The sequence below is a fragment of the Lagopus muta genome, chromosome 18, assembly GCF_023343835.1.
Source record: "Lagopus muta isolate bLagMut1 chromosome 18, bLagMut1 primary, whole genome shotgun sequence".
NCBI classification, from domain to species: Eukaryota; Metazoa; Chordata; class Aves; order Galliformes; family Phasianidae; genus Lagopus; species Lagopus muta.
This window is the reverse complement of record NC_064450.1, coordinates 4,923,261-4,935,832: the sequence shown is the minus strand read 5'-3', so window position 1 is coordinate 4,935,832 and position 12,572 is coordinate 4,923,261. Positions and strand designations below refer to the sequence as shown.

Sequence of the window (12,572 nt, the reverse complement as noted above, 5' to 3'; positions counted from 1 at the left end):
AAAATGTCACTGGCTGCTGCCCAGTCCTCTTCTACCTGGCAGCATGGCATAATGAGGGAAACAAACTTTTGGTCGCTACTGGACACAGAATACTGGAATAGACAAACCTCCAGTCACACCCCACCACACAGTTCTCAGGTTCTCATGCAAACTGCTAAGGAAATGATCATACCAGCAGTATCTCTATGAGTGCTAAGGCAAAGGATGCTTCTAGAAACAAGCAGAGGCTGAGGTATACATCAGTCCTCACTTTTCACCCAGTGCAGGTTGGAAACACAATTCCCCTCACACCATACTGCAGCAAGACCCCTTCTAAAATGAGCACCAAGTATGCAATTGCTAGACTTTGCATTTACCAAGGATATGAGCAACAGCTTCTACAAGATCCCGTTGACTTCCTCCTTCACTTTTCACAGAGACCTTCTCTGCTAGGACAAAACTGGACATGACAGGATGAGGTTGATTCAGGAACATATCAAGCACCTCCAGGCATGAGCTGATTTGCTGGAGAACAGTTCCCCCAATCACAACTTCTCTGTTTGCCATTGCCTTCAGGATGCCCACATCACCAATGGCTCCCCACTGGACTGCCAGGCCTGGAGGAGAAATCACAAGGAAGAACACACTAGGCAACTAATTTAAGCACACAGCAGCAATAAAAAGGGAGCTAAAAACAGCTAAGCAAAAGCCCACATTCCTCTAATACTATTTAAATAATCAGTTTTCATTCACATCTGAATGATTCAGTTTAACAGCTGCAACAGGAAACAGCTGTCATCACTCCAGACACAGATTCCTGGTGAGCTGGTTCTCCTCTGAATGTTTGGTAGGATAAGATTTTTCTCTGCAGTGAATGAAGTCATCTTACCTGGGAGTCCATCGTGATGCCGCTGCTCACAGATACGCTCCATGGCAGAATTAGCAAAGCCATAATTACTTTGCCCAGCATTTCCTCTTCCACAGCTTACAGAGGAGAATACAACAAAGTAGTCCAGGTCTGGACACTTCTTACGAGTCACCCTTGGAATAGAACAAGTGACAGAGAAACCCATCAGGAAAACTGGGAACCACTTGTTGCTGTGGAAAGCCAATAAGACTGAAATATCCAAGACTGGTCAACTCAGTGACCACAAATGCAGCTCATATTTGTCCCTTCTACAGATACCTACCGGTCCAAATGAAGGGTGCCTGAATACTTGGGCTTGTTGACCTCCCAGAATAATTCTGGGGTCTGATTTTCAATCATGGCATCTTTAAGGACCTGTCAGATGGGTTTAAAACAAAGAAATTGTATGAGTATCTCAGTTTATGTTTAAGTTTATTACAGATACAAGAGGATATCACTACACAATGCACTTTTCTAGTTTTACAGCACAGATGTATCCTGGATGTCACGAAATACAAGAAGGCCAACTTATCTATTGGTAAGCCTGTTCAGTGCTGCCACTGCAGTCTTCAACTGGTAAACTTGTTATAGGATTCTTCTTGTCCCCAGAGGCCAAGGGTAACATTCACTTTAATCCAAAACTGAGCTAGCTGGTCACATACTGTTGCTACCCAGGTTAAGGGGCCAGATCCAAAAGCCTTCACCCATTACCTCAGGCCAAAGCAAAACACCCTTTGAAACAGAGACACAACCTAAAACTGTACAAAAGTGCAAAAAGCCACTTTAATGTCTGCTGTCTCTTGCAAGTTTCTAAGCCTTACTGGCACTTACCACAGCCAAATTAAAGATGCCTCCAACTGGTCCCAGCTTCAAAGCTTCTTCTATCAAAAGCTGTGTTCCTTCTAGAGTTCCAACATCACAGGTAGAAACCAACACTTGGATTCCCAGCGCCTTCCATTCTCTGACACATTTAGCCTGGTAGCCTTAACAAACAAACATACATGTGGGATGAAGCACTCAAACCATCTCAACTCAAACCAGGGTCTGAATAGCTAAACAATCCCCAGTTCAGCTACAAGAGGAACACTGGACAAAATCTGAATGGTGACAGAAACCACTCAAGTCTCAGAGCATCCTAAACAGATCACAAAGAGGACAAGAGATTCAGGAGAACAGGGTGGGAGAGCATGAGTGAACTTAAGACTTTATATACCAAGACAGGAACAAGTGGCAAGATTAGAGCAAGACAGCAGGCAACAGTAGGACAAGCAGAACTTGAGAGATAAAAGGATTTGAACTACGTTTGCAGAAGTTGGGAAATTGTGAACTTGCTAAAAGAAAAAAGAAATTTGTAAAGATAGAAGTTTTGTTATGGCTGAATTTCACCAAGGGAGCACTTAAGACTACCATTGATAAGAAATCTCAGTGCTGAGACTGCAATACTCAAAACTGAGTAAAAAAGTTTCTGGTGTTATTAGATAGCAGGGTATAGCTTTTGCTCCTTCAGATACCTCATGTAAAAAGAGAGCAACCACACTCAATTTAAGGGAAAGAGCATCTTTAGCAAGTCACTGCCACTGAACCCAGCAGCGATGTAGCTGGATACAGACTTCATAGAAGGAATAAAACTAAAAATTAAGACTGCAGAGAAGTATCTTAGGCAAGGGAAAAAGAGGCAAACATGGCTTGATAGACTTAAGTTGCATTAAAAAAAAAGAAGAAAGAAGTAGCAGCTGGAAAAAAGAGGCAGACTTCAAAGATACTTCATCCCTTAGACTAAAATGAATCACAACTTGTTTGAAGTGAGTGAACACACACGAGGGAGGGAAAAGAATTATGAAGACACTGATAAAACACTTAAAAATTGAGAGAAACAAACTGAGGTTTTTGCTTACCAGTTCGTATGCCAGAACGGGATGTCAGTACAAGCTTCTGTGCTCCTCTCTCAATCAGCCACTGTGCCAATTCAAGCCCAAATCCTCCCAGGCCCCCTGTGATGATGTAGGACTTGGTAGGTGGGCAGGAAGTTCGGGAGATGGCAGAAAGCTTTACTGGTTCAGACCTTAAAGGATATTGCTTCTCCTCCTCTTGGATCTTCCAGAACAAAGCAAATAAACAAAAAACAACACCAAAAAACACATTAAAATTGGATGCACAAACACATTCTGTCTTCCCACATGCAGCTACGCTCCTCCAGTCAACAGGGGATCAAACTTGTTTCAGAGTGACAGACCTGACAACGCTATACATGCCACAGTGTCAGCAGCAAAAGCTGTAACCCCATGCTGTTACACAACTTCAAGTTTAACTGGATCAAAACACCCAATACAGAGGATGACAGGCATCAGGGAATCAACACCCTTATCTCGTTACCTTGATCATAACTTTGCCAATATGTTTTCCTTGCGCCATGAACCTGAAGGCAGCTTCTACCTCTTCTTTACCAAAGACTGTGCTTTTCAGGGGCTTCACCACACCATCTTTTATGCCTTTTGTCAACAGCTCTGATACCACCTCCCACTCTTGGTTTCCTTCCTCAAAGATTGAATCCAGCAGGATTCCATGGAACGCCACATTCTTGAGGAAAAGAGCCATTCCTGGAAAAAGCAACATCATTACCACCTGGTGCTGCTGCCATCTCAAGACAGAATCCATCTTTTTTAGGAACATTTTTTTGTGCAAGTCAACAGTATAAAACTGAGGAGCAAAGCAGTTACTGCTTGCTAGAAAACTCATTCTTGCATATACTCTCTAAAGGCTATGTTAGTTAGGCTGCTCTCTTACGAGCGGACTAATTCAACAGCAACTCCACCTACAAGAACTTTGTCAACAGGACAAGCTACGACATGGTCATTTTGATATTAAAAAGGATGTTTTGCAATACAGTGACAGCTGAGTCAGAGGGACAGAGGAGCCAGAATCCCACGTACATCCTGTCCTTCTACACAAACTCTTCTTCACAGGAAACTTTTACTGATGCTAGACTTTTTTCTTTTTTTTTTTAAATTTATTTACAATAAAAAGGGAGACTGTCAACATTTGGTGCATACAATCCTCCCACAAACTGTTGGTGATGAAAACAAATTTTTGCAACGATGCATTTAACACGCAGCTTTTACAAAACAAATGTTCCAGCTCTAAGTTTTTCTCAATTTGAAGATTAGTCTGTATTATGACAGGTTGTGCTTTCCTGTTTGCCTAAGCATAAGGAGACTGATTTCCTGAAGCCCCATCTTACCAAGCTGGCTGTTGTTTGATAGATCAAATTTGCCTATTTCCAAGAAGCGCCCATGTTGAGCAAGACAACGCAAACTGGCCTGGAGCTTCTCTTCTGCCAAGGAATTTAACACAAGGTTGACACCTGTAGTGAAAGGAGAAGAAAGTGTTTAAGAAACTCACTCTTTTGAGAGCCAACCCATTTCCTATCGAGCCATTTTGTCATCAGGCATCACAACTGCATAACATGACATAGCTGAGTAAGAAGGCAAAATATTCCTCCAACTGACCTTTCCCATTGGTAACTCGCAGTATATGTTGCTCAAAGGTTGTATTTCGGGAGCTGGCAAAGCTGTTAGCATCCAGCTGTGGGAACCTTGCTTGGAGATACTCACGTTTCTCAGCAGAGCCTGGAAGAGGAAGACATAAAATGAACAATGGCAGTACTCACATGTTAATTCTTCAGAGATAAAAACAACAGGGAAAGATGTGCAGCCTGAGCAACCACTTGCTTCAAAGGTTTCAAGCTCTCAATGTATCAAACCTCGGGACAAAGGGTGCTCATGTACGGGGTAGAGGAATGACCAGAAATAATTAAGTCTTACAATTGTAGATTAGATCCTCAGTACTCACCTACAGTAGCAAAAACACGGCAGCCCATGCTCAGGGCAATGGCAATGGCTGCTTGGCCCACGCCTCCTGAGCCAGAGTGAATGAGGACACTCTCCCCCTTCTTCATACCACCTCGAACCACCAAAGCATAATAAGCAGTGGCATAAACCACAGGCACTGAAGCTGCTTCTTCCAGAGTCCTAAGAAACAAAGCAAAGGGGAGAAGACATCTTCAGCCTTGGAAAACCTAACAGATTCCCTTGATAAAGTTTGCTTTTCGGAAATACGAAGGTTTAATCTGCCAAGATGGACCAAAAAGTACAAAGGGTTCTCAATCACAGAGCTGACTGCCACAGTGGCCACATAGTGCTAAGGGCCTTTTCTTCTGCAGGAATATTTTACTAACACAGTAAATCAGTAACACATCCAACACCAAAACCTTTGCTCATACAGAAAGAGCCAGAAGCACAAGAAATAGATGGAAAAAACCAGTGCAAATCATTGCACAAAACAACACAAAAAAAACAGCACCGCAGTCAATCAGGTGATTGAGCCAAATCTCACAGCTGCTCACGAGACCAAAGTTCATACAATTTCCCAGAGTGAGATCTTCATGTCTTCACGTCAGCCCAGGGTTGTCACCAGCCTCAAGCAGCAAGGCAAAACTTATCCACATACGTAAAACAGAAGCTAACCTACCAGTTTTCAGGCACTTCCCATAGGAACCTCTTGTCACAGTCCACCACTGTAGCCAGCCCTTTTGCTGGCAGCAATCCCATCACTCTCCTTCCAGCCAGGTCCCGTCCTGAGAACTCCATGCCCAGCATGCACTGCTGCAACGTCCAGTTACCTACAAGAAGGTAAAGGTCTTTTATCAAGGAAAACTTCTCTTCTAAAATCCTTTGGACAAGAATTTCCTAAAATGACAGCCCTTGAAATCTAGAACCCTAGAGACAGAAAGAGCTAGGATTTATCTGTTATGTACAAAGATCATTAGTTACCACAGTTAATTTCTCATTAAAGAGAGCAGCAAAAAAGGACTGAATCTCTTACTCTCTACCCTTAACAATACTGCTTTAGTTTCCAGCTTTCATCTGAGAAATCCAATCGAAATACCCTGCTCCAGCATTTTTGTTGCTCTTTGGAAATACATAAATAAGCATTAACTAGAAAGGACAAACACAGAAAATAGCTTTACAGCAAAACCTTTGTCTCTGTGTTTTAAGTACAGGCTGATCTCACTCATGAAGGGAAACCCAGTCCTAATCAAGTAGCTCATATAAGAGTCTTACTTTTTTTGGCTTGTGTTTAAACAAGCATTAAAACCATTAAACAAGCCTTAGAACCATTTTGCAGACACTACACAAATCCTTGAGATCACAGTCTCCAGTCTGCAGACAGGAGATCCTACACCTTGCCCTTTCTTTCCCTAAAAGCAAAGTATGTCCTGCAGCTGCCGACTTCCTCAGCTCAGCACGTATCTCACCCATCACCAGAATTTCCATCAGGATGTTTCACCTCACACTTGATATCTGTGCAATGGAGTTAATAATCTTTCCTCCCAGCAAACGTTCAATGACTCTGCCACGTGAGAAGTGGGGCCATAACTGAAGTAGCACTTGCAAGTCCTTGTGTGTGATCCTGAAGCAAAGCCTATATGCTTCCTCTCCTAAAGGTACTTTCTTGCTAAATAAAGCCTGATATATGCTTTAGCCAGTGCATAATCAGAATTACTGAAGTTATATGAATGAATTCTTCCAGGCTAATCAGAACCCACCAGGGATAGCATCTGGAGAAAGCTTTCCTGTTGCCAGCATAATGTCCCGGAAATTGAGAGATGCGTAGTAAACTTTGCAGAGCTGAACATTCGGATTTGTTGTTTGGAAATGGCGGAGTGGGGAAACAATCCAACGAAGGGAAGAGAGATCTCCACGAGTCAACACGTTTATATAAGCATATTCTGTCAGCTCCTGAGGCTGAGCTGCAGAAGGAAGAACAGAGGAACTTTGCACACACTGACACACGCACACCCTTTCCAGAATTAATAGCCCCCTTTCATCATTGCTACCCTCTCCTCTATTTTCTCTCCACAAATCCCATTCTTATCCTGCAATTCTACCCATATCCTAAGTACTTTATCCCTCCTCCTGGTACCAGAGCATGTTATTGTTCAGTCTGAGTTGGAACAGAAGAATTTCAAGTTATCCTTTATTATTAACGGTTGGACTGGATGATTTTTAGGTCTTTTCCAACCTTGGTGATTCTATGATCCTATGATTATTATTAACAGTTTAAAAACGTGAAACAATAGCTACTCATATATCTAGAGTCTGTTCCTCTAGGCCCTGCAACTGATCCTCAAAGAAGGTACCTTGCTGCAACGGGAGATGCCTGAAGGAACCCCACTTTCCATCACGATACACGTTCATCACCAGATCTCTCTGAATCATCTTCTGCATCTCCAGGGAAGAAAGACTTGTGGGTGGGACAGCTGATGAAGGGCTCAAGTTGGAAACGAACACGCACCTAGAGACCAAGAGTTGACATTTCGCTTTGTTTTGTTGCGAGCCTGAAAAGAACCTAACAAAACATCTCGTCTCCAAGTGTGACCTGTGGGCATGATTTCATACCTGATTCTGTGGCCTTCTGCTTCCAGGCGAAGGCAGTTCACCATACCCAAAATTCCAGAGTTCCCACAATTGGTGGCAGTCAACCACACAGGCTGCTCTGATGAGTCGGCCAAGATCTCCTACAGGACAAATTCCAGATTGTTTTACATGGAACCACAAAAGGAAATGTCCCTTGTATCCTCAAGGCAGAGATGAATAAGTTGTATTTCAAGCCAAAACAACTGAACAAACACAAACTCTTTTTCCTCCTTCCCTCCCACCATCTTCTTCTCTCCCCTCATAACGCTGCTAAATTAAATCTCATTGAAGTGTAAAGATTTCGAAAGCCAAATATCCCAAACACAAATTCTCACCTTTAAGGAGTCAACCCACTTATAATGAGTGTCATCTACTGGCAGAAAAATGGGTGTTTTGGCAGGGGATTGCCGTCGACACAGGAAAATAACTGAGCCAAAGAAAGATCTCTTCATTGCAACCAGATTCAGTGAGGCCTTGCTGAATAACTCCTCCCACTGTGCCTGTCAGATCAAATACAGCCAGAATTAACAGAAAAGTAAAAAACAGAATCAATTAAAACAAGTCACCACCTGTACTCCATGCTGAGCCTCCCCCAAAACCACTTCACCATAAATAACAGGCCATCCAACCTTCTTCCACTTGCTGACATCCTGACATCAATTTTGTTCTGCCTCAGCACAAATATGTATTTGATTTGCATTAGACTATTTTATGCTGTGTCTAAACTATTCCTTCCTCCCTGAAATATCCTCAGAATGCAGTAGAACTAGCATCCCAAAGTCCTGGCTAGAATACCAGTCTTACAAACAAGCAGATATTCAAAAAAACAGAATAGTAACCACCCTGTCAAACCCCACACAGGATTTGAATGTATTGCTTTCATATATTCCTACAGAGAGCCTCAAAGTAAAGCAACATCTTAACATTTATCAAAACAAAGCATGCAAGCAGTAGACTGCAGACTAACCACTGAGAAAGTATTTGAGCCTGCAGGTCATTTACCTGTGACAGGAAGCCGTGCTTCTGCTGTAGGTCTGGACTTGTAAGAAAGCTGACAATTTCTCCAAGAGTTTCCTCTTTAAGAAGGGTGTGCAGCAAAACAAACCCTCCTTCTTTCACTGCAGCTGCTAAGTTAGAGATAATTTCAGTTGTGTTCTCTAGAACACTCGTTGAACAGTTGCATACTGCCAGGTCAGCATTGGTCAGATTTCCAGAGGGAAGGCTAGAGGGATCCCACTGGCTAAAGGAGATTCCAGCATCATGTAGCTCAGCTTCATTAGCTGAAAGAGCTTCAGGGGTGCAGTCAGTGGCAACGTACTCCAGCTGCAACAGGGGCTGAGTATTCAGAATACTTGGGACACGAGAAAACAGGCGTCCACTTCCTGCCAGAGCCTATGAGAAGGCAAAGATAGGGAGAGAGGAAATCAAATTAAGAATGAACAGTATTCAGAATTATCACTGGAACAACAGAAGTAATATTAGGTTACTGGGAGGCCTGAAAACTTCAGGTGTGGTCCCATCCCAGGCTTTCAGCTAACCTCCACTATTTTCATCCTGTGACTGGTTGTGTTCTCCTTTGCCACGTCTAGGCAGGTCTTCAACTCTGAAGAATCCAGCAAGCCATTGAGAAGGGGATCATCCTGGAGGTGCATCTTCTCCTGAGTCACAATCTGTTCCAGCTCAGAATGTAGGTTTCCATTCAGTTCTAGACGGCAGATTTCAGTAAGGATATGCTGAAGGCCCTTCTGTGTGGGTGGGGACCCTGCAGCAGCCCCTTTGGTTTCTAGGCCATGGATAACCAGTTTGACACCATGCAGTGCCATCTTAGCTTGTAACTTCTGGATCAGGCCTGAAGAATAGAAGAAAATAAAGGAGGAGTCACATTTCAGATAATTCTTTTCCTCTTCCCAAGGAGAGTGTCTCCCCCTGCTTTTGCTCAGCTGATAAGCAGCACAAGGCACAGCACCTTGTATCACCAGCCTAGTCACAAAGACACAGTGCATGTCTCTGCACCTTCTCATAATCACAGATCACACAGCAGCTGCAGCCCCCAGACAAGCAGGCTAATGCCAAGGCAATCTGAACTACCAAAACTACACAAGAAAAGGCTCCAACTAAAAGAAGGCATCTAACAGAAAGTCTCTGATGGGTGAGAGCTTTAGGCAGTTGTGGAGGAAAATACTGAGTTTCCACAGATGCTAAAGTCAGAAGATGATTTCTGGCTTTACAAACAGATGAGAAAAAAACAGCTCATCTTGAATGAGATCAGCAACAAAGATACACTGCAGAAGGTGATGAGCAGGGAACAGCAGATGTTTCCCCATCCAAAGAGCACTGTTCTATGCTACTGGTTTCAGAACAGATTCAGACTCTTCGATTCTGTTCTTGTGGCAAACGCAACTTTCTTCAGCACGTCTCACCAGAACACTTTTCCTCCTGGGGTATACTCTTGTGCTTACAACTAAATGGGAACAGACATGTCATCTGAGCCATCTTTGCAAATAATAGGAAAAACAAACACAAAAGAAAGCCAAAAACTTGAGGAAAAAGGCTTTCTTCACAACGCTTGAAGTAAGACCGGATTTCTCCATGAAGGAGCTCCATAAAGGAGCTGATTTCTTCTTCTCTGTTTATAGGGAGGGTTCTGCCATCTGACACACTGACTGATACAGAAGGGTGGGTGCCCATGTGCATCAGCTTTACATTCCAGAGGTACCTGAGGCAGAAGCAACTTTTAAGTTTCCAGCAAGCACACATAGGGCTCTTCACGAAGTCTTGTACAGAGATCAACACTATTTCTTAAGTGTTCTAAGTATTGAAATGATATGAACAGATTCTCTCAAATCTGGCAGGCTGGAAGATTCCCCTAGTGTGAAAACAAACCAACCCCATCCTACCTTTGCAGTGCTCCAGGTAGGCATGAAGCTGGGTGCTGGAAGACAAGCAGTCATTCTCAATATAGGGAACAAAGGAGAATTTTTCCAGAGTGGGAGAAATCCGCTCCTGTTGTCGCCGTGGTGCCACAGAGGCATGAAGTCCATTGATCTGAACACCTCCTGCTTTGAGGCTATCAAGACAGCGGTCAACAACAACATCAAAAGCTGAAAGACAGGAAATAAACATTAAGTTTGCATCAAACATTCTAAGGACTTTATTCTGGGTGATCACATAAACAGCAGATGCTACATCAGACTGTCACAGAGGGATCTGTAGAAAAGGTTGGAGAAGAGGGGCACCTACAGTGCATCCTACTTATTAGGAATTCACACATTCACACACAACACTTGAAACAATGGCTAAAAGCCCAAGCACAGAAGACATTACCCTCTATGTTGTCCTGGTACTGGTACACCTGCTCCTGATGAAGCACAGGGTCAATATACACCGAGCGAATCCTGGTGGGCAAGCGGAGGCTGCGCCCAGTCTCTGCTAAGACTATCAAGTGTAGCAGGGTGTCAAGGAAGGTTACCCAGTTTCCATTCCACAGAATCTTCCCTGCACTTCCTGCAGAAAAAGAAGGGGAAGCCTGTGATTTCATTATTCAATAGATGTGGGAAGCTACTGCTTAACTGCAGCCTGCTGTACGCACCCAGCTTCCCCTGAAAACTCCCATAATCAGTTCTACATTGGAAATAACAGCTTTCCTAATGCCCTGTCAAACATTTAACTGCTCTCCATTATCACACTAAAAATATAACTACTCCATGAAGCATAGTTAGGTGGATGATTAACACAAAAAGACCAAATATTCCTCACTACACAGTAATCCTGTTCAATCCTTCTTCAACAAAAAGTAATTTCACCTTCACTGTTGCATTCCAAAACACCCTGAAAAGTTGGCCCATAGTTATATCCACGAAGATGCAGCTCTTGGTAAACATCTTCCATCAAGAGGCCAGACTTCTCAGTGACGTTAACTTGACTCTGAAAGTCAGCCAGCTGGTTATGAAAGTTCTTCAGAGCATCATTTTCCAGGAGGGAGATCTTCCCTAACGGGCACAGTGGCAAGAATAAGAATCAGTGTCCATACATAACGGATTTGAGCAGTCCAAAGCATGAACACACACTTCTTTCACTTACCACTCACAGCCAAGTTCCCGTTCCCTGACACTTCAAAGCTGTGAGAAGCAGGCATGATTCGTACTTCCAGCTGTGTCGATCCTGCAAGAAACATTGAGGAAGACAGTACTGTGAGGTCATTCATTTCCTCCATCCTCCAGCACCATTTCCAGACTCATTCCAGACAACAAGGAACAGAGATGGCCATAAGATGTGCTACTTGACTAAACAAAGAAGTGAATTCATACAGTCACGTTGCACTCTTCCTTTTATTCTTCCCCCTATGTTTCTCTTCACTTTCTCTTTGCATTTTCGCCCTTCCTTCCTTCCATTCCTTTCATTAGTTTTGCAGTTGTGTCAGCATCTCCCACTTACCCTTTTTGGGAAGGATAGTTGCCTGATGGATTGTAACTTCTTCAAACATAACAGCTGTTTGCTCCATGACCATGCCAAGAGATCGTGCCAGAGTTCGCCAAGCCAGCACTAAGTACCCAGTGGCTGGGTACAGGACTCTGCCATCAATGCAATGACCAACCAAGTAATGGTCAGGAGAGTCAGGACTCACATCTGAGAAAGAAAAAAAACATCAGTGTAACAATAGAAAAAAATCTTGTGAACAAGGAGATCATTCACCCTCAACTTCTGTAAGAGATTGTTCATTTCCCAAACAATCCTGCTTGAAAACATTAACCTCTTAGAACTGCTGTCAGTCCAAAACAGGACAGCTTCCCTCTCTGTTCGTATTCATTTATCCCATTTCAGAAGTAGATCCAGTCTTTTTGAAATTATATAAATAAAAATACATTCTGCTTCAGAATATGGCAAGCATGCTGAGTACCCCTGAGGTACTTCCCCTAATTTTATTAAAGCACTGAACCATTAAGGTTGGAAAAAAACCTCAAAACTCAAACTGTTAACCCACTACCACCACCATTAATTGAGGTCTTTAAGTGCCCCATTTCCATATTTTTTGAACCCCCCCCCCAAGATTGTGACTCCAACACCTCCTCTCTGGCAGCCTGCTCCAATACATCACCTCTCTTTCTGACAAAACTTTCCTAATACCCAATCCTGAATCTCTTCTGGTGCAACTTGAGGCTGCTATCTTTTCTCCTCTCAGAACTAAAGCAGGAAAAAACAAGAACTACAGC

General features: G+C 43.1%; 1 protein-coding gene across 1 annotated transcript in view; it reads right to left on the bottom strand.

Moving 5' to 3' along the window:
- FASN (fatty acid synthase) overlaps positions 1-12,572 on the bottom strand; it is a 36,191-nt gene that overhangs the window by 7,388 nt on the left and 16,231 nt on the right. Inside the window, exons 17-37 of the mRNA XM_048964903.1 lie at positions 11,797-11,988; positions 11,443-11,523; positions 11,166-11,351; positions 10,687-10,866; positions 10,260-10,463; positions 8,901-9,211; positions 8,365-8,754; positions 7,698-7,862; positions 7,345-7,463; positions 7,086-7,240; positions 6,492-6,695; positions 5,414-5,564; positions 4,736-4,914; positions 4,393-4,512; positions 4,125-4,247; positions 3,260-3,483; positions 2,782-2,980; positions 1,718-1,869; positions 1,170-1,261; positions 869-1,020; positions 357-596 (exon numbers count right to left, since the gene is read on the bottom strand). Of these exons, the coding sequence (XP_048820860.1) occupies positions 357-596; positions 869-1,020; positions 1,170-1,261; positions 1,718-1,869; positions 2,782-2,980; positions 3,260-3,483; positions 4,125-4,247; positions 4,393-4,512; positions 4,736-4,914; positions 5,414-5,564; positions 6,492-6,695; positions 7,086-7,240; positions 7,345-7,463; positions 7,698-7,862; positions 8,365-8,754; positions 8,901-9,211; positions 10,260-10,463; positions 10,687-10,866; positions 11,166-11,351; positions 11,443-11,523; positions 11,797-11,988 (3,819 nt within the window). The remainder of the gene's footprint in view (positions 1-356; positions 597-868; positions 1,021-1,169; positions 1,262-1,717; positions 1,870-2,781; positions 2,981-3,259; positions 3,484-4,124; positions 4,248-4,392; positions 4,513-4,735; positions 4,915-5,413; positions 5,565-6,491; positions 6,696-7,085; positions 7,241-7,344; positions 7,464-7,697; positions 7,863-8,364; positions 8,755-8,900; positions 9,212-10,259; positions 10,464-10,686; positions 10,867-11,165; positions 11,352-11,442; positions 11,524-11,796; positions 11,989-12,572) is intronic.